Below are 17,110 nucleotides of genomic sequence, written 5' to 3'. Positions count from 1 at the left end.
ACCAACAACACGCTAATAGCGCCTATCTGTGTACGTACACCATATACCCCGGAAGTATATCGTCTATACATTTGTCATCAATGTGTCACGACTAATTGAAATTCCCCTAAATGGATCGCATTCTTTTATGGCCTTGTATAATATTTACGTACCTTATGGCACAGACCTTGACGTAATGAGTCTGGACCGACAAATGTAAACTGGTCATCACATCCCTGTGACAATGAATATCCGGATCACATGCATCTCGCACATGTCCTCCCCGACTGAAATTGTTTACTTTTCTCTTTAGTTTAATTTGCTGGCAATTAAAAGTAGCGCAATTTCATTGGAATTTGAAAAGAAAGTTGAGAGGAATGTGGGAATTTCAATATAGCGAATCAATTGACTACCATAGAGCGGCTAATTTGAATAAGTGTTTCGATTGATTTCTAAATCCTTTTCTGCTCCTTTTCCGGCCAGCACTTTGAAGAATGTTTGGAATGGGACTGACCCACATGAGATTGACCCAGTAGTAGCAAAAAGGATCAAGCACAAAAGGCAGCAGCCCCATCCAAACACCCCCCACCATCAACATATTTTGACTTTTCGGTGAGGGGGGCTGATAATCCGACAGTCGAATAAACACTATACCGATCTTTAGGCCTGTACAATAAAGCGCTAAAGGCCGAATAATAATAAAAAGAAGTGCATTGAGAAGCGCTGTCTTTCAAATATCTTTCACCCCCCAGCAGTTGGTGTTGGCCATTGTCGAAATTGAAGGTACATAAAATAACAACAATACTCGGGTGATCTCTCTCTTTCTCGACGACGTCAATACATACAGACAGTTCCGATGTACTGCTACAACTGCGTATAATAACGTCGACATCTTCTTCTTATTCTCCTGATATAGATTTCCGAGGGTGTGATGATAAGTGACTGAATAGCGCCTACGGTATTCCTTCCTCGCCTCGCCTACACACGCTGTACCTGTCAGCACCGTTTTTATGTGTCTGTTCTGGTTTGACACACCAACCGGATGATGTGATGAAAAAGGTAAAAAACCTAAAAAACCTAAAAAAAACCTGAAATGAAAGCTACTAAGCTATGTATAGTTTAGTGACATTCATACGTCAACATATTTGGAAGTGCCTCCTGGTAGCGGCTCTTCCGGCTGTTGGTTCAAAACTGTACCGTATACTTTTTCCATGAAAGAATAAATTCCGCAGATGCTATTTTGGCTCACACAGTGTGCAGTAGCCTATAGTGGGATCGAGCCATTATTGTCAAAGAGCTTTAAAGAAAAGAAAAGGTAACCTCTAGGAAGAATTTAGTTGGCGTTGAATCGATTATCGTGTTTAGAATACACGGACCACCATCAGATGACTACGCGCTATGCACGCCAAAAGCTAGGAGACTGTTGAATGTAGCAGTAGCAGAAGAAGGGGGGGGGACTGTTGAATCAACTCTGATGAATAGAATTAGATGGGTTATTGAAGCTCCCAGGAGTAACACAACAGTGTACATTGGGCACACAAATATTATGATCACCCGTTCAGAGTCGACGACGTTTGCCATATAGACTCTCTCTCTCTCTGCTGCTGCTTAAGAAAACAAAAAATTGAATGTGCTGTGGTGGTGGTCTATAGAAAATAATAAAAGAAAAAAAAACGAACGTCGTGGGTCTAGTTGCAGCATCTAACAAGTATATATAAACAGTCGCAGAGAAATGTGAATATAACTCTCGACAAACGCTGCTTGTTGGTGGTCGCCTCTATACAGAACGAGAGTCACACAATTCCCCGAGATGAGCCAGCAAAGACTTCAAAAATCATCATCAAGTGGCCATTGAATATCAAAGTAGAGAAGAAGCGTCGCATCTCTAAGAGCCGGCCAACGCGGGGCGATATAATCCCGCCGTGGCAACCCCTAAACCTCGCCGTATTATAACAGGATAGCGCATCACGGCCGGCCCCGTTATCATATAGAATGCCTTGAAAAATCAAGCTCTGTTTGTTCAACTCTCTCGCTCTTGCCTTTTCGCTCAAAAGCTCCTCCTCTTTCTTTTTCTTTTTTTTTTGTCAGTTTGCCACAGAATAAAAAGCAACAGCAGCCAGCAAGCAACAGCCTTCTCTCTCTCTCTCTCTCTCTTTCGATCATCGACGACGACGTTGATTTCGATTGTCTGCCAAGAAGAAAAGTTTCTGCTTCATCACGCAGAACTATACACGACCCCGGCGGGAGGACGAGCACAGCTAAAGAGAATAATAAAAGATCGCACCATCATTCTCCGATAGGTCGATCAAACACGGACTCTAAAATAGAATTCAGAAATAAAAGAAAAAAATATGAAGAACAAGAATAAGAAGAAAAAAAGGACCAAAGCCAAGCCAGAAGCGAAAAAAATAAAAATCAGTTTTGCTGTATGTACACTTCTTCTTCTCCTTGACTCTTGACAGAGAAAAGTTAGTTATCCGCCAGGATAATGGAATCTCCTTTTACGGAGTTGAACAACAAGTGGCAGGTCGAGTCGGCAACGCCAACCAACTCACACACAGAAAAAGCGAGAGAGAGCTTCTTCTTCTTCCTTGTATTATTCTTTTTCTTTTTTCTTTCCCAACTTTTCTACCTCGACTGTAATTACAGACCTGTCCGTAGCTCACGTGTCAAATGGCCGCAAAAGTCCCGACCGGGCTCGAACCGTCTTGTCTTCTTGTTGGACCCCACTGGTGAGCGCCCCAGACTCAGGCAGGTAAACCTCGTCGGCGTGCGGCTCTCCATTCATCACACCGAAACTTTTTTTTTTGGTTTTCTTTCTTTTTCCCTTTTTTTCTCTCTCCTACGCCAGTTTTCTTTCAACATACTTGAATAATCAACACTCGCTGCCAGTTGTACTGTACACAGACGGACCGACCGCTGCTGCTGCGCTTTCGTTCCTGCTGTTGTTAAGACTTCCAAAAATCTTTAAACCGTTCCCCCCCCCTTCCTTTTGCTGGCCTCACTGGGATTTTTTTTCTTCCTCCTGTCAGTTGACGGCTTAAGGGTGGCCAATTTTCAAATGGATTTCCAAAGGCAGCGCAGAGTAGTAGCCGCCTCGGTACTATGTCTTTTTCACCATCCAGTAAAAATAGAGACTCCTGGTTATTGCGTCAGTTATTCAAATGCACGTTATACGCTGGGTGCGCGTGTGTGTGTGTTTAACGCATTGCAACGGCCGAGCCGAGTGAGCTGATGTGTACTTTTGTCTTATCTTGATGGATCGTCAGTTAAGTTTACAAGTTGCTCGTCAACACGGACAAGATTTTGGGTTGTTGTTCTTTCTCACGCCATCGACTGGTGCCGCGCGCAGACGGGAATTCACGTTGAATATTTATGAATTCACGCGTGATTCGATACCACTAAATGCAGTACCAATCGCAGATCGATCCGATTGGCCACGGTCAAATACTCCCGACTCGGAATTTTTCTCGAAAAGTAATTTTCCCTTTCCATCGCGTGAAATTGTTGTTAATGTTACTAACATTTGTTGATTCGATTGAATTGCACCTGGAACTAATTCGAAAACGAACCAACCACGGCCGACCCGATAGCCATAGATCATTGTCTGTGATTACAACGCTCACGAATAACTCGGGAAAATTGTTGTTTGGTTTTGAGTCGCGAACGGTGTTTAAGCGAACAAACAGAGTCACGTGATGGAACAGAGTTGTCATCCTCATTAGTAAGCGGCTTCTTCTTCTTCTTCTTCTTCTTCTTCTTTACGACGTAGAAGATGGCGCTTTTGTTGCCGTGGCATTTCCCCCCGACTCTTTTTACAACTTACCGAGCGTGAAAATGAATAGGCGGGTGGCGGCGTCGTTCAATGTCGTCGTCGACGTCGGCTCAACCCTTCAAAAGTCTGAGATATATACGCCGTGTTCGCTGGCTCATCTCTTATTTTGCCTTTTCTCTTGCGCCTCGACTCGCCTTAATTTATTGAACAGCCAGGCAGAGCCCAGATTCCGCCCTAAAATGTTGCCTACTACACCCATGTTTAGCAGTAAGTATTTATATTACCTGGCAACTTGATTTAATACTTGTATAGCACCACACCTTGGCTGCCGTTTTCTGCCACCTATTGGTCGGCAGGTAAACCCCGCCAGGTAAAAATTACCCAAAAAGAAACAAAACAAAAAATCCTTTCCGAAATGAGAGAAGAAAGTGTGGCGATGGCTTAACATTCGCTTCGTTTTATTTTTCCAGTACAAATCTGAAAATTGACCGCAAAGTTGTGAAAGTGACAGACGGACACGGACATGAACAGAGAAAACGAGCAGTTCTCTCGTTTTAATTCCCCCCCTTCGCCGTCCGAAGGAACGAAAACGAAGAAAAGGTTGAAAAGGCATTTCTCGGATACAAATATTAGGACTAGTCGTTAAAAGGAAAAGGGGTTTTTTAATTGCGCACGGAGAGAATGGACCGCGAGGGGATTTAAAAAAGAAAGAAAGAAAAAAAAAGAAAAATCTGATCTGCTCCGTTATATTTATTGCCATCGTCATTACGGGAGTAAATAGAACGCGGCCTGAATCCTTGATGCCCATCCTGTTCGAAAACAGAATCAGACAGTCCCGCTGAGTTGAGAGATGAGGAGTTTAGCGCAAACGAGAAGCAGAGAAAAAGAAAGACGCAATTAAGTCAGATGACAATGTGAAGGGCGAAATAAGAGCGAGAAGAGAAGAGAAATAAGAGCGAGAGCGATTTAGGAGACGCCGATGAGCACACGCAGCAACTATTAAAGACTCGAGGATTTATTCCAATTTTTATCAAAAACCGCCGCTCCGGGTCCCGCCGGTCACGCCAAACAACGGGGCTGAGTTTAGGAGTGGAGAGTGCGAGGCCAATTAACACCACCCAACGGGTTGCAACGGACTGGGGCTGCCGATGCCGGCACGCCGGACCCTTAAAAGAAGAGGCTCATGAAAATAAATAAATGGAATGAGTCCGGCAACAGGTGATTTCGGCTTGCTGTGCCGGCCCGCTCCATTATCCATTGCCGCGCGTGATGTGTGAATTCATCCATTCGAGAGCGCGCGGGGAAGCTGTCGCGGGAAAAAATTTGAAGAAATAAAAAAAGGAAAAAAAAAAAAAAATGTGCTCGGCACTCTTAACCGACGCAAAGCAAAACGCTTCAATCATCCGCAGAAGAAGCGTCCGCTGTCCGGTTGTTGGGGCCCCCTTTTGTTATAATTGCCCAGTTTTTTTCTCCTCTTCTCCTTTCCTTCCATACATCTCTCTCTTGCGCATGGCAGATGGCGCCTCATTCCACGGCAAAATAAATAAATATTCAAAAGAAGAAGATAAAGAAAATACGTTATGGGGATTAAAAAAGACACAAAAACAAATTAAAACAACAAATTTATAGCGGAGAACCGAAGCGTTTGGATGCTTACACTCAACACTGGTCGGATCCCACGTATGAAAATGTATTCAATAAGGTAAATTATAATAAAGCGTAAAGGACTCAAATTATTGTTCCAAAAAGAAAAAAAAAGGTTACTAAAGTATATCATTGACTTGTATAACAAGCCAGAAGGAAGGCTCCATACCGAAAGAGCTTCTTAAGTTCAAGTGTGTAAGAACGTGGAGTAAACAGACGATGAACATGAATGATAACAATACTTTTGACAGGAAATAAAGAGAAGACGGCGGCAGGAAGATGATGTTAAGGTTATTGTGTAAAAAAAAATTTTAATGATTGGATCCCCAAATTACTAACAAAGTTAATTCCATCACAACAAAAGGTGATAAAATGAACATCATTTTTTACTCAATCTAGTATAACGCCGGGAAAAATCCAGCGCAGAAAAAAGAAACAAAATGTGCCAAATTGCACCCTATTGCCTAAAGCATTAACAGTATTTGTTATTCTCTGACGAGATTCGCTCTTAATTATCCAAAGAAACGCTAAACTTGGTTCCTCTCAATATTGCCCCTTGAACCAAAGTAATTTTATCTTTTTAGAAAAGAATTAATATGATTTCGGCCCATTTCTTTAACTTGATAAAGAATAAAAAAACAAGAAACTTTGTTTTAAGAGCCTGGAAATGAATTGACGGAGTGTTGCGCTTTACTTGGACGTGTTGACCCCGAGCAGGTATTCACCGACGCCGAGATAGTAGACAGTCTGAGCAATGCCGAAAAGAGGAGCGATGACCAGGACACGGCAGCCACCGCCTTTGAAGAAGGCGCGATATCCTTCTTCACTCATAATTTTCATCACGGCGTCACCAATGCCGTGATAGCGAGGGATTTCCGCAGCGGGGATCCCACTGGGTTGATGGAGGCTGCGTGCGACACCTCCTCCTCCTTTAGCCTCGCCACTCGCGTTGAGGAATGCTAACTTATGCGGATCCCTAGATTGGGAATGAGGTTTCATCAACACGGAAGACGGTCCAGGAGTTCCTTTACCTCCGCCTGGAACCTCTTTCGATTGACCCTGTGCCTGTAAACGCGATTCAATCCGTTATTTACTTTTCCAATCATCATTTTCTTTGGCGAGTTAAATCACGTTCATACCTGTAGACGCGTTTTAACGACATCAATCGGGTTGACGGCTACAGCGGCAAAACCTCCAGCAGCGCAACCTGATATGAACGACCAGTAGAACGGAGCCTCACAGGTGACCAAGTCGGTCCCTTGCTGGTTAGATCCTAGAGCCTTCAAATGCGCAAACAGCGGGAAGTAAATGATTGAGAAGCTGACGTCGCGCATGATGGTGGACAAGCAGCCACGGTACAAACCCCGAAGTCCTGTTGTAAAGATCGACAGGTTAGATAGGGTCTACTAAACGTTTTCGTACATTCAGATTACCTTGAGAGGAGATCAGGTCTGTGGCGAGGCGTAGGGCCGACGTTCGAGGCCCACTGGTGCTCTGCTGGGCGCTCAACTGCATTTTTATCTTAAGGAGTTCCATCGGAGTTGTTATCACAGTCTGACACAAACCAGCAGTTCCGCCTGCAATCATTTCCCTCGGCAATGTTAATTTCCTGGGATAAGAACGTTCAGTATGCGTCGTTCAAAAATCAATAAACTTCCTGCCTCAATATACCCTTGCTTGTTCAGTAATACGTAACGGAAAGCGTCGTTTGCAGTCAGTTTAATAGCTTTTTCGGGAGTTACTAACAAAATATTAACAGCAGAGCCTAATGAAGAAACAAAGAGTTTATAAATAAAATAGGTATGCATGTAGAAACAATGGGTATGTATACCTCTGTACATGCCCAAGTATCCACTGGCTCGGTAAGACTTTTTAAAGCAATCTAACCTGTAGAAATGAATATGGTTTTTTTTTAAAGGAGATTTGGGTAAAATTACAAAAGGAATTACATATTCTTATATTGTTTTTCACCGGTTGATGAGTTCTGGTTTTGGAGTCTTGTTTTGACTAGATCAATTGGGTAAACAATGGAAACACCTACAATTCCAGCAATCCCGCCATTGAGAATTTTGCTGAAAAGACTGAGATAAAAAATCTGTTAGGATAATAATGACTAACAAGTAAGAAAAATTACTTACGGGAATTGAGTTTTCTTCTCTAGAGCCATTTGTGCTGATACTTCTGTTTTCTGTATGCTTTACGTTGAATAATATGCTGATGCGATGAAATATCTGCAGAAAAGTAGGAAGGTGAGCTTTTGGTTGGCAACAGCAATTACCACTACTGGTTTTAAAAAGCCTTAGGGTCTAAACTGAAAGATAATGATGTATAATATTGACAAACAAACAAAATACGTTCGACGACTTCAACCAAAGAACAATAAACGTTGTGCTATCTCAATAAAGATAACATTAAACAATCGAAGGCGATTTCTGAATAGAGTAGAAACCTATAAATCTGGCCCAACAAGGCATTTAAAAATTAGGACAACAAAGCAATACATGTACCAGGTGAAAGGAAGAAATTTAACACAGCCCGCACAGCCTCGTAGACGTTCATATAAGTGCAGACTAGTTGTTGTTTAGGGCTAAAATGTTCGTCTGTTCCAAGCGAAGCTATCTATCGATTTTTAGCTGCTATCGCAATTCCAAGAATTTAGCCGTCAATACAAATAGGTGGTCTTTTTCAAAAATAGGCTCACGCAAACTCAAGGACCTCTCATGAAATGTTGATCCAGTTTAAAAAGATTTTGCCACAGAGCGGGGAGCGGTATATTTTTAACCGTTGAAAAAGTGAAAGAAGCTGACGTTGCAACACCTACCGTGAAGTTATTGGATACACAAAGCGACCTTCTTTTTTATTATTTAGCAGTTCTAGCAAGTCTTCTGTGTAGACGTTAGTAACAGTGGAATCCGAGACGTACGTTTCCTTGTTTATTCAACTGTTTACTATATCCTTTGGACACGGCAACGGACAATCAGGCCAAACCCAAAACTAACTAATAAATCTATGACTAGAAGCCAGCAGAAAGATGGAAGAAAAGAAGAGATAGTTTGATGATTGACATGTGACAGCGAATATATCTCTCGAAGATAAATTACTCGTCACGCAGTCGTGAACGAACGTGAAGTCGTGAACGAAACATTAGTCTGAAAATGGCGGACCGGGAATTCAGGATGTGATGCAACAGCTTAAAAAACCTCTCACGCAACAGTATGGCTTAAAGGGGACCACAGCAAGCGTAGGAGTCACATATATTACTTGTGAAATATTTCTGGACCCGATGGGAAGCGCCTTTCCCGTATGCGTGAAATCGCTTACATCATCCGAACAAATACTAATACAGCTTCTTAATGGGCGCAAACACGCATACAAATTTTCCAGGGCAATTGGTTAAAAAATTGGTCAGTGAATTTGAACTTAAACACTAAAAACATGCAAAGCCCCTCCCCCCCCCCCCCCCCAAAAAAAAAAAAAAAAATTAATAAATTAAAAATTAGAAGTGCAGTACCGTATGAAAAACACAGGCAATAAGAGCGGTAGCATAAGTTTTGGGAAACCTGCTGTCGATTTTTAAATCAAAGAAATGGACTGTAAAACTTGTTCGTAACTTTCAACTGTAAGTTTGTCCAATCAGTTTTATGCTATACGTTCTTAAAGCTGCACCTGCATCACACGTTATGGTTTAATGAAAGGCGAACGGACGGCAAGCCAACACTCACACTCGAATTTTGGTACTCAAAATGTTGGACGTCAGCTGATATGGCACGCCGAAAGAGTCACAAACAAAATGTTTAAATTTAAAAAAAAAAAAGTTTCGCCACAACGCTATCTAGCGGTAAAATATAGAACTGCATGCAAAATGCAAAATTCCCTTTTCTTGCCCCAATAGGCCAATACGCGAAATTTTCGCTTATTCGTCAGAACGTGACAAGTTGTATGAGTCAACAATCATCGTTAAGCTAGCTTCGAAAATTACCAAAGATTCATAGGTAAACTCGAGTGATTTCGTCTGTTATAACTTGTCGGTGATGTGTTCTATTCCGGGTATATGTTGGATAACCTTAATGTTTTTCATCAACTCACAGTCAGAGTAAACGTGAAGTCATGCAACCTACCGTCAACTATTTTGTTCAAACTCATTGTATTCTACTGAATGTGTCATCAAAATGATACAGGTAAAAACCAACACTAGCTTTATTTCATGCTAAAACATATATTCTTCTCATGTTTTATTAGGATTAATCTTAATTATCGGCTGTTTCTATTGAACTTGCTAGATCACCGACCCCAGCATGGAACAATCTCTCATTCCATCTTATACAGAATCTTGGGTAACTGATTTGTGGTTTCATGTGTGTAAAAGTTCACTTGTCATGTTACTGAACTTTATTAATTGCAGTCTAATATGAATTTTTGTTTTATTTACAGGTTTCTGAATTGGCATGACTGACTATATGAGAAGTTATGTCCTTCCAAGAAAAGGACTTACAGCGTTACAGTCAACAAGATTTCTTATTTGCTAACCCGTTGGCTGCTACCCATGAATCTCCCTATTCAACAACAAAAAAAGAGGTTAAATATTGTGATCATGCTATCATCATTGTAAGTTGTGTTTACATTGAAATTAGAGAAGTTGTCATACTAATAGTGCTAATAGCAATTTTAACGATTGTTTGGTTTCTTATTTAGATGTTGCCTATAAGACCAAATGTGGGACATATGGTTATCCCTCCAAAATAAGGCAATGACCACACGTTCAACGCGGATCATTCGCTTTGTCATCGAACTTGACTCATTCCATCTTCTGGATTGCTTAGGAAAGCTGTTTGGTGTTATTCTGTGTAACTTCATTGTCATGTCACTGAATTTAAATTTTGTTTACATTTTGTTTAGCTTGATTTAGCCATTTAGGTAATGACCGAGAAGATGCGGCCTACATGAACATCATTTAGGCGACCAGCATCATTCGACTACCCAACCGGCTTCTACTACCCTGCTCTCAACACAGCACGGAGTTTTACTCTTAGATTTTTGGCTGTTCGCGATGTGTGATGGCGTTTCCTTGGACGAGATGATGATTTTGGCGAGAAAAATATTGCGTGAGTATATACTTAAAACTGTTTAATTATTCTTTTACTTCTTTTTTAAATGTTTTTTTTTTTTTTTTTCATTTACAGGAACCTGAAGGTTCCTAAATTTGCATGACAGACTTTATGAAAAGTAATGTTCTTTCAAGAAAGTCAACAAGGTCCCTTTTTGCTAACCCAATGGCTGCTACCCTTGAATCTCCCTATTTAGCTCCTTACACAGTCCCTCTTGATTTGAGGTATTGCTTTTTGTCGCTACAATCTTCTTTGAATATTATTGTCATCCAAATAAATGTTCTTTCTGCTTACAGGGTGATCCTTCGCTACTGATCATGGACTCCATTGGTGAAACTGAAAACCGACGAGAGAATGCTGTGATCCAAGACTTGTGTGTTCTACCGGAATTCCTTGGTTCATGGCGAAACTGATCTACCTCCGCATTCTGTCAGGAGCGCTAACAGACGACGTCGTCGCGATACAGGTATTTTATGGAATTTCTTAGAAGCTTTCTCTTGTGCATAATTTCCAATTAACCTTCGTTCTATCATGTACCATTTTCAGTTTGTATTTTCTAAATTGTCGATAGAGTTGGCGTAATTACTTACGTTGTCGTCATATTCTTTGTTCTTTTGTTCCGTTCCTAAGGTTCAATACCTTAATGTTAATGTGGGACACATTTTTTTTTCACTTAATTGCCATCCTTATAAACCCTACAACAGAACCTAGTTTTTGGAATATAGCGGGAATTCAGGGTCAAATATGATGAATATTTTCATAGTTGACCGTTGTGTCTCATCTGTTCGTGGTGACCGCATGTAATTGATTTACTGACGAGATTTCAATTTGTTCGCAGGTGGAGACGACGGTGAAATCGCTGATAACGATGATGGATCAGATCACGAATTTGCCGAGGGTGGGTAATGTTACCCGGTTTGACTTCAGCATTTGAGTCTTGTGAATGAATGAAGTGAATTCGTAGTAACATAACATGTACGTGTAAAAGTTTCATTTCATTTTTTGATAAATTTCCAGTGTTAACGCATCTTATCTGCGATGATTCTAGGAAATGTTAGTTTTTATTAACGTTTGGTGAGGTGCTTTGTTATTTATCCTTTTGGCTACTGAACTGCGACATGTAAATTTCCATTTTAACAATGGATCCTGCTGTTAGATTACGTACGATCGCACTTGTAGGATTCTCTAGGATAAATAAACACAGTTGACAGTTGTGACGGTTGTGAATTGATTGCTGTCTCGTTTGTCTGCTAAATTAAAAAACAAACAAAATGTGTTCATTCAAAAAGAAAGATTTATCACAGGTTAGGTAAAGTGCAGAATGACAGGAATAAAGCTAAAAGGGTGATACAGGTGATTATTAAAACAATCAGATGCCCAGTCCCTATTGTGTGAGGATCACATGAGCCTGGAACATGCTGTTGTTGTGAGACAGGGTATAGTGTTTCACCATCCGTTGTGATTGATCTTACATTTGCTGTTGCCTTGTAGTATGTAACCTAGTAGAATGCCACAGTGAATAGAAACACATTCTGAATAACGGCAGGTTTACCCTACCAACTAGGTGTTTATCCTTTCAGCAATCCACTGTCCAAGCACTGTTGCCTAGGTGCTGAAACGTCGGGAATCACTTGCAGACAAGGTACATGAACGGATATCACCGCCTTGAGTGCCTTTTCCTCAGTGTAGAAGTTGAACTGGCGTCTATTATCACCTTGAGGATTTCGTCTGTTGTGATGTGTCATGCTGCGTGGTGGCTTTTTGGTGAAATTTGACAGGGTGAATATTACGTGAGTATGAAAATTATTTGTTACCTTTGTTTGTTAGTTCTTTCAATTTAGTGTCTGAGCTAGAGCGGACATTGTTTTCATGTTACTTTTTTTAAACGTTTCTTCTTTCTGACGTTAGACGGCATGGTCTTTGATAATTTTTTACCTGTCAGAATCTTACTTTGCACCTCTCTGAAGAAATTTCTCGCTACTACTACAAAGAACTTTTTTGTGATAACTGTCAGTTTCTATTTCAGGAACAAAGCTCACTTGTTAGATTTTTAATAATATGTATTTTTTTTCTACTTCCGGTTTTCTCATTTTAGTCATTAGTTCAGTAAATATTCATTCGACGCACAAAATAACCACATATTCGTGATCCTCGTCAAATTTTTGGTAAAGTTCATGTTTTGTTTTGTACGTTTTCGTACTTCCGGTTTTTAGAATTTTCCTGAACTATAGTTCAGGAAAATTCTCGATTTTGGCCAAAATCTGGATTTAGTTTAAATTACATGTAATCGACCCCAAATTTCACGTAGATCACGAATATTTGGTTTATTTGGTCGGCAGCTCAATGGTTGAGGCGCTATCGCTTACTTCCGGTATACTTCCGGAAAATTTGCATAAAACTAGCAAGTGAGCTTTGTTCTCTGCACAATTCTAAAGACTCCTTGCCAGCTAAAGCAAACAGAAAAGGTCTTTTTGATTTACTTTTGTGACTTTTGTGACTATCTAAAGCCGGTCCTTTAGATAGTGAGTTTTGGACGTGTCTAATAGATGGCGTGAAGGAATATTGTGTTGTCAAATGGCTTATGGCGTCTCGTCTAAATCTATCTTCAGCTACAGCTATTTTCTTCGAAAGTTACAAATGGACACATAGGTTAATTCGAGTAATTTCGTTTGTAACTTGTCGGTGATGTGTTCTATTCCGTGTTCATGTTGGATAACCTTAGTGTTTCTCACCAACTTACAGGAGGAAACGTAGCCTACCGTTGACTATTTTGTTCAAAATGTGCCATCGAAATGACACAGGTAACTACCAACACTAGCTTTATTACAGTATTGTTGAAAAACATACAATCTTCTTATCTTTTATTAGGATTCATTATAATTATCTGCTGTAAGAATTGAACTTGCTAGATCACCCCATCACGGACAAATCTCTCATTCCATCTTCTAGAGAACCTTGGCTAACTGTTTGGTGGTTTCAAGTGTAAGTTCACTTGTCATGTCAAGGAACTTTCTTTGTTGCAGTTCAAAGTTTTGATCTGCACTCACGTCTATGGTTATAAGACGATTTCAACTGCAGTATACCGATTACTGTTTAATTATTCTTTTAGATAGTTTATTTTCATAGTTTTCAAGTACATTGATGACACAAATTATTAACAGGGTGACTTAATTTTCTTATTTTTTATTTACAGGTTTGAAACTATAGGTTTCTAAATTTGCATTACAGACTTTAAGTAAAGTCATGTTGAAGAAAAAGGACTGACTGACAGTCAACAATGTACACTACCTTGTTTGGTAACCTGTTGGCTGCTTCCCTTGAATCTCCCTTTTTACTTTCTTAAGCTTGATTTGAGGTATTGCTTTCTGTCGCTCAAATATTGTTGAAAAATTATTCTCAAACTAATAAATGTTCATTCTGTCTACAGGGTAACTCCTTCGCTACTTATCATGGACTTCATCCATTGGTGATGCTATAATTCAAGAGAATGCTGTCATTCAAGACTGAAAAATTGTGTAGTTGTTAGATAAAACAAGTGCATGTCTGGGCTCCCTTCTTCTTTGGCCCCATTTCCCTAACTAACCACTAACCAACGCCCGCCGGTGGTCACTCACCCGCTGTGAAACCAGGAGGAGGGGAGGGCTCTGGTCGAACGGGGACTTGGAAGGCGCATGATCCGACGAAAACTTTTAGAGGGTCATGAGTCTAACCCGGAAGCCTAGTATGACTAATCGCTCCCCAGTAAAACTTGCCTCGCACTCTTCTCTCCTCTTCCATTTCCAGGTAATCTCCCTGGATCTACGCCGACACTGCATGTGCGAGTTTTAGCAAGCAATCCGCCACCCAATTTGACAAAAAGTGATAGTTTGTTTTCACGGAAATTTCGTCAGACGGTTACAAAATTTCTAATTCAACAATCTCATGTAGAAATTTGCATCTAGTCTACTGGTGCAAATTGCGATTCTTTAAGCTTGATTATTTAGGAGATGTGTTAAAAAACCCACAATTGCTTTTAACGCATCACCTAAATTAATCAGGCTTACAGAATCGCAATTTGCACCAGTAGACTAGATGCAAATTTCTACATCAGATTGTTGAATTAGAAATTTTGTAACCGTCTGACGAAATTTCCGTGAAATCAAACTATCACTTTTTGTCAAATTGGGTGGCGGATTGCTTGCTAAAAAGCCTCGCACAAAAAAAATTGTCTCGAACCGGACGCTCTGTTTAATGAATTATTTATTTTGTAAATGTTCCAGAATAAAAATGAGGTTTATGAATTATATAATTGGTTTATTTATTCAATAATAATATTTACGTATTATAGATATTTGACATTTGTGGGGAAATGGGGGTTTAAGAAATGGGTGTTGGTGGAAGTTATGGGGTTTAAGGAATGGATGTTGGTGGAAGTTATGGGGCTTAAGGAATGGATGTTGGTGGAAGTTATGGGGCTTAAGGATTGGATGTTGGTGGAAGTTATGGGGTTTGAGGAATAGATGTGGTTATATAGGTAGGTATATGGATGTGATAGACAAAGGATCTTATGTCAACCTTATTAAAACAAACCCCGACTTCTTCTAGCTAATGAAAATCAATTGTCCCCCTCCCCCCAATCTCCTCCTCGCTGGTTTCCCAATCGCGAAGACATGTTTATTATTTGTTCAACGTAAAAATTCCCCGTATTACTATTTTTTTCATTCTCAACATATAAACGGTTAACTTCATAGACGCAAATATCAATTAAAACTGGATGTAACTTTTGTGCACAACACCAGCAGTCCGGCACCAAGGAACAGCAACAGCATAACTCGATGCAAAAAAACTTTCACCAGTATAGGCTGCAACAACATGCATATTGGACAGCAACATCACTGCTACGTAAACATAAACCTGTGACCAAAATGAAATTAATGTTTGATCAATGGAAATTTTGTATAAAATAAAAAAAAATCACTTCAAATGGAGTTCACCCAAATATTCTATGGCAAAACTATCTGATAACTATAGTTTAAACAAAAATTTACATGAAACTAGATTACTCATTTAATTCATTTGAAATTTGTAGTGCTCTGCAGCGAAACAAAAACATTCTTCTACAGTATCTGCCTATCTTGTTAACCAATTCCCCTTAAACAATCCATAACTCAATTTACATATGATCAAAGGAAAGAGCTGTTGACATGATGAAATCCCCAAATGTTAAAATTAAACAATGTAAGCAATTATAATAGTCCAAGCATGATACTTCCCAAGTTAGAACTTATAATTTTTATCAAATTACCATTTCAAGGAGTCTTCTTGCAGTTCTACTAGATGTCCAACATTTCAGCAACCACAATGCAGCATGATCCAGCGTCAACTCAGATATAGCTGATCCCAGAAGACTTGAAGCATGGGACTCTCCCACACTCCAGGACAACATCAGCACCAAAGACTGCATGCAACAGCTCAATTTAATCACACCTTTCACTGGATGACTGCAACGAATCCATGCACACATTAGACTGCAACAAAGAAGCGCAGACTTCACCTGGCTATTGAAAAACAAAAGCAAGTTACTAACAAGGAACATAATGTCATGTGACATAACAAAACGACAGAAGTATGAAGTTAAACTATACAATCAGAATTACTTGATAAATCTTACAAAGGAATTGGTAGTTGTCAAGTTTTCCAACTTGAAAATAACAAATGTAATCAACATTTCCATAATGGTCTTAACTCATAATTGCAACAGAGAAGCAAAGGGGTCTACTCTCTAGTCATTAACTAAATCTGTAGCAATCAGTTGAATGCAAAATAAAACAAAAACAAAACAAAAAAAAACACAAGATTTCCCAAGTTACAACCAATAATATCAATCAAATTACCAATTCAAGAAGTTTTCCAGCAGTTACACTTGGTATAGCACCAGCTCGATAAACTGCATGCAGAAGCTGCAACTCAACCATGACTCGATCACACCTTTCACCAGTTGGCTGCAACAAAACCACATTAATGATACTACAGCCATGAAGCTCAGACTTTGTCGTTTTCTAAATTTCTGCAACAGTTGAGCAAAGGGATCTCCATTTCCGACCTGAAAATCAACTAATAAGAGTAAAACCTATTGCATTATTGCAGGGAGATTGATCAAAAAAATTACTTTACTAGCTCTGAAGTGTTTCTGCACGAGATGAGACGTACAGCTAACAATGGCCGACATTTCGACAAAATGGACAGCAGTTTCGACCCACGTGATCACATTTGGCCTAGTGAAATTAAAATTATATGCCAGATTGCCTGAAATTCAGACAGAGACGTCAAAGATTAATTAAATTTAAGAAATCCAAACTAGCATTACCAATTACATTTAATGGCTAAAAATGTAGATCGACACCATACACCAATCAACTTGGAAGACACTTTCAAGTCAGAGTCTGGGAAACAAATGGCAAATATTTATTTCTTCCTCACGAAGACACTCGCGTCACCTAGCGGATGGGGAAACAATCCGCCGTTATGGCGACCGTAGAAGGTAGAACTCCACCGACAATAGAACCCCAATATTTTTAAAAATTTAAAAAAATTTCTTTGTATGCGACAGTAGAACTCCAAAGACATA

General features: G+C 39.9%; 1 protein-coding gene and 4 long non-coding RNA genes across 10 annotated transcripts; 2 read left to right on the top strand and 3 right to left on the bottom strand.

Moving 5' to 3' along the window:
- Positions 1–5,363: 5,363 nt before the first annotated feature.
- Positions 5,364–9,179, bottom strand: LOC124201529 (mitochondrial glutamate carrier 2-like). 3 transcript variants are annotated; one of them, XM_046597765.1, is made up of 8 exons: positions 8,910–9,179; positions 7,537–7,629; positions 7,348–7,479; positions 7,230–7,285; positions 7,070–7,163; positions 6,832–7,007; positions 6,538–6,770; positions 5,364–6,463 (listed from the first exon to the last, which is right to left on the bottom strand). In XM_046597765.1, the coding sequence occupies exons 2-8, from the start codon at positions 7,563–7,565 to the stop codon at positions 6,089–6,091; spliced, it is 1,095 nt and encodes a 364-aa protein (XP_046453721.1). In that variant the 5' UTR covers positions 7,566–7,629; positions 8,910–9,179; the 3' UTR covers positions 5,364–6,088. The 3 variants fall into 3 exon arrangements, with proteins under 3 accessions (XP_046453721.1, XP_046453720.1, XP_046453719.1); XM_046597764.1 differs by lacking the exon at positions 8,910–9,179 and adding an exon at positions 8,220–8,783; XM_046597763.1 differs by lacking the exon at positions 8,910–9,179 and adding an exon at positions 7,906–8,782.
- On the top strand, positions 9,127–10,371 carry LOC124201641. 2 transcript variants are annotated; one of them, XR_006877631.1, is made up of 5 exons: positions 9,127–9,390; positions 9,487–9,576; positions 9,679–9,732; positions 9,830–10,003; positions 10,091–10,371. It is a non-coding gene; the product is annotated as an uncharacterized LOC124201641 (long non-coding RNA). The 2 variants fall into 2 exon arrangements; XR_006877632.1 differs by having other exon boundaries at positions 9,679–9,753.
- A 432-nt stretch (positions 10,372–10,803) lies between these two features.
- On the top strand, positions 10,804–11,716 carry LOC124201596. The gene is made up of 2 exons (XR_006877604.1): positions 10,804–10,969; positions 11,342–11,716. It is a non-coding gene; the product is annotated as an uncharacterized LOC124201596 (long non-coding RNA).
- A 63-nt stretch (positions 11,717–11,779) lies between these two features.
- Positions 11,780–12,405, bottom strand: LOC124201624. Its single transcript, XR_006877622.1, has 2 exons — positions 12,061–12,405; positions 11,780–12,002 (listed from the first exon to the last, which is right to left on the bottom strand). It is a non-coding gene; the product is annotated as an uncharacterized LOC124201624 (long non-coding RNA).
- A 2,930-nt stretch (positions 12,406–15,335) lies between these two features.
- LOC124201616 lies at positions 15,336–16,967 on the bottom strand. 3 transcript variants are annotated; one of them, XR_006877613.1, is made up of 5 exons: positions 16,850–16,967; positions 16,652–16,788; positions 16,377–16,596; positions 15,788–16,040; positions 15,336–15,396 (listed from the first exon to the last, which is right to left on the bottom strand). It is a non-coding gene; the product is annotated as an uncharacterized LOC124201616 (long non-coding RNA). The 3 variants fall into 3 exon arrangements; XR_006877612.1 differs by having other exon boundaries at positions 16,657–16,788; XR_006877614.1 differs by having other exon boundaries at positions 16,657–16,788; positions 16,857–16,929.
- Positions 16,968–17,110: the final 143 nt, after the last annotated feature.

This window comes from Daphnia pulex, chromosome 2, assembly GCF_021134715.1.
Source record: "Daphnia pulex isolate KAP4 chromosome 2, ASM2113471v1".
Lineage (NCBI taxonomy): Eukaryota > Metazoa > Arthropoda > Branchiopoda > Diplostraca > Daphniidae > Daphnia > Daphnia pulex.
Note: the sequence above shows the minus strand (reverse complement) of the source record. Positions and strands in the feature narration are given on the sequence as shown.

Bases quoted from the DNA above. Each gene is read 5' to 3' on its own strand.
- LOC124201529 (XM_046597765.1), bottom strand. From the start codon at position 7,565: ATGGCTCTAGAGAAGAAAACTCAATTCCC. The intron at 7,480-7,536 runs GTAAGTAATTTT...TTTTTATCTCAG, and splicing joins GAGAAGAAAACTCAATTCCC to TCTTTTCAGCAAAATTCTCA. The intron at 6,464-6,537 runs GTATGAACGTGA...TCGCGTTTACAG, and splicing joins TCGTTAAAACGCGTCTACAG to GCACAGGGTCAATCGAAAGA.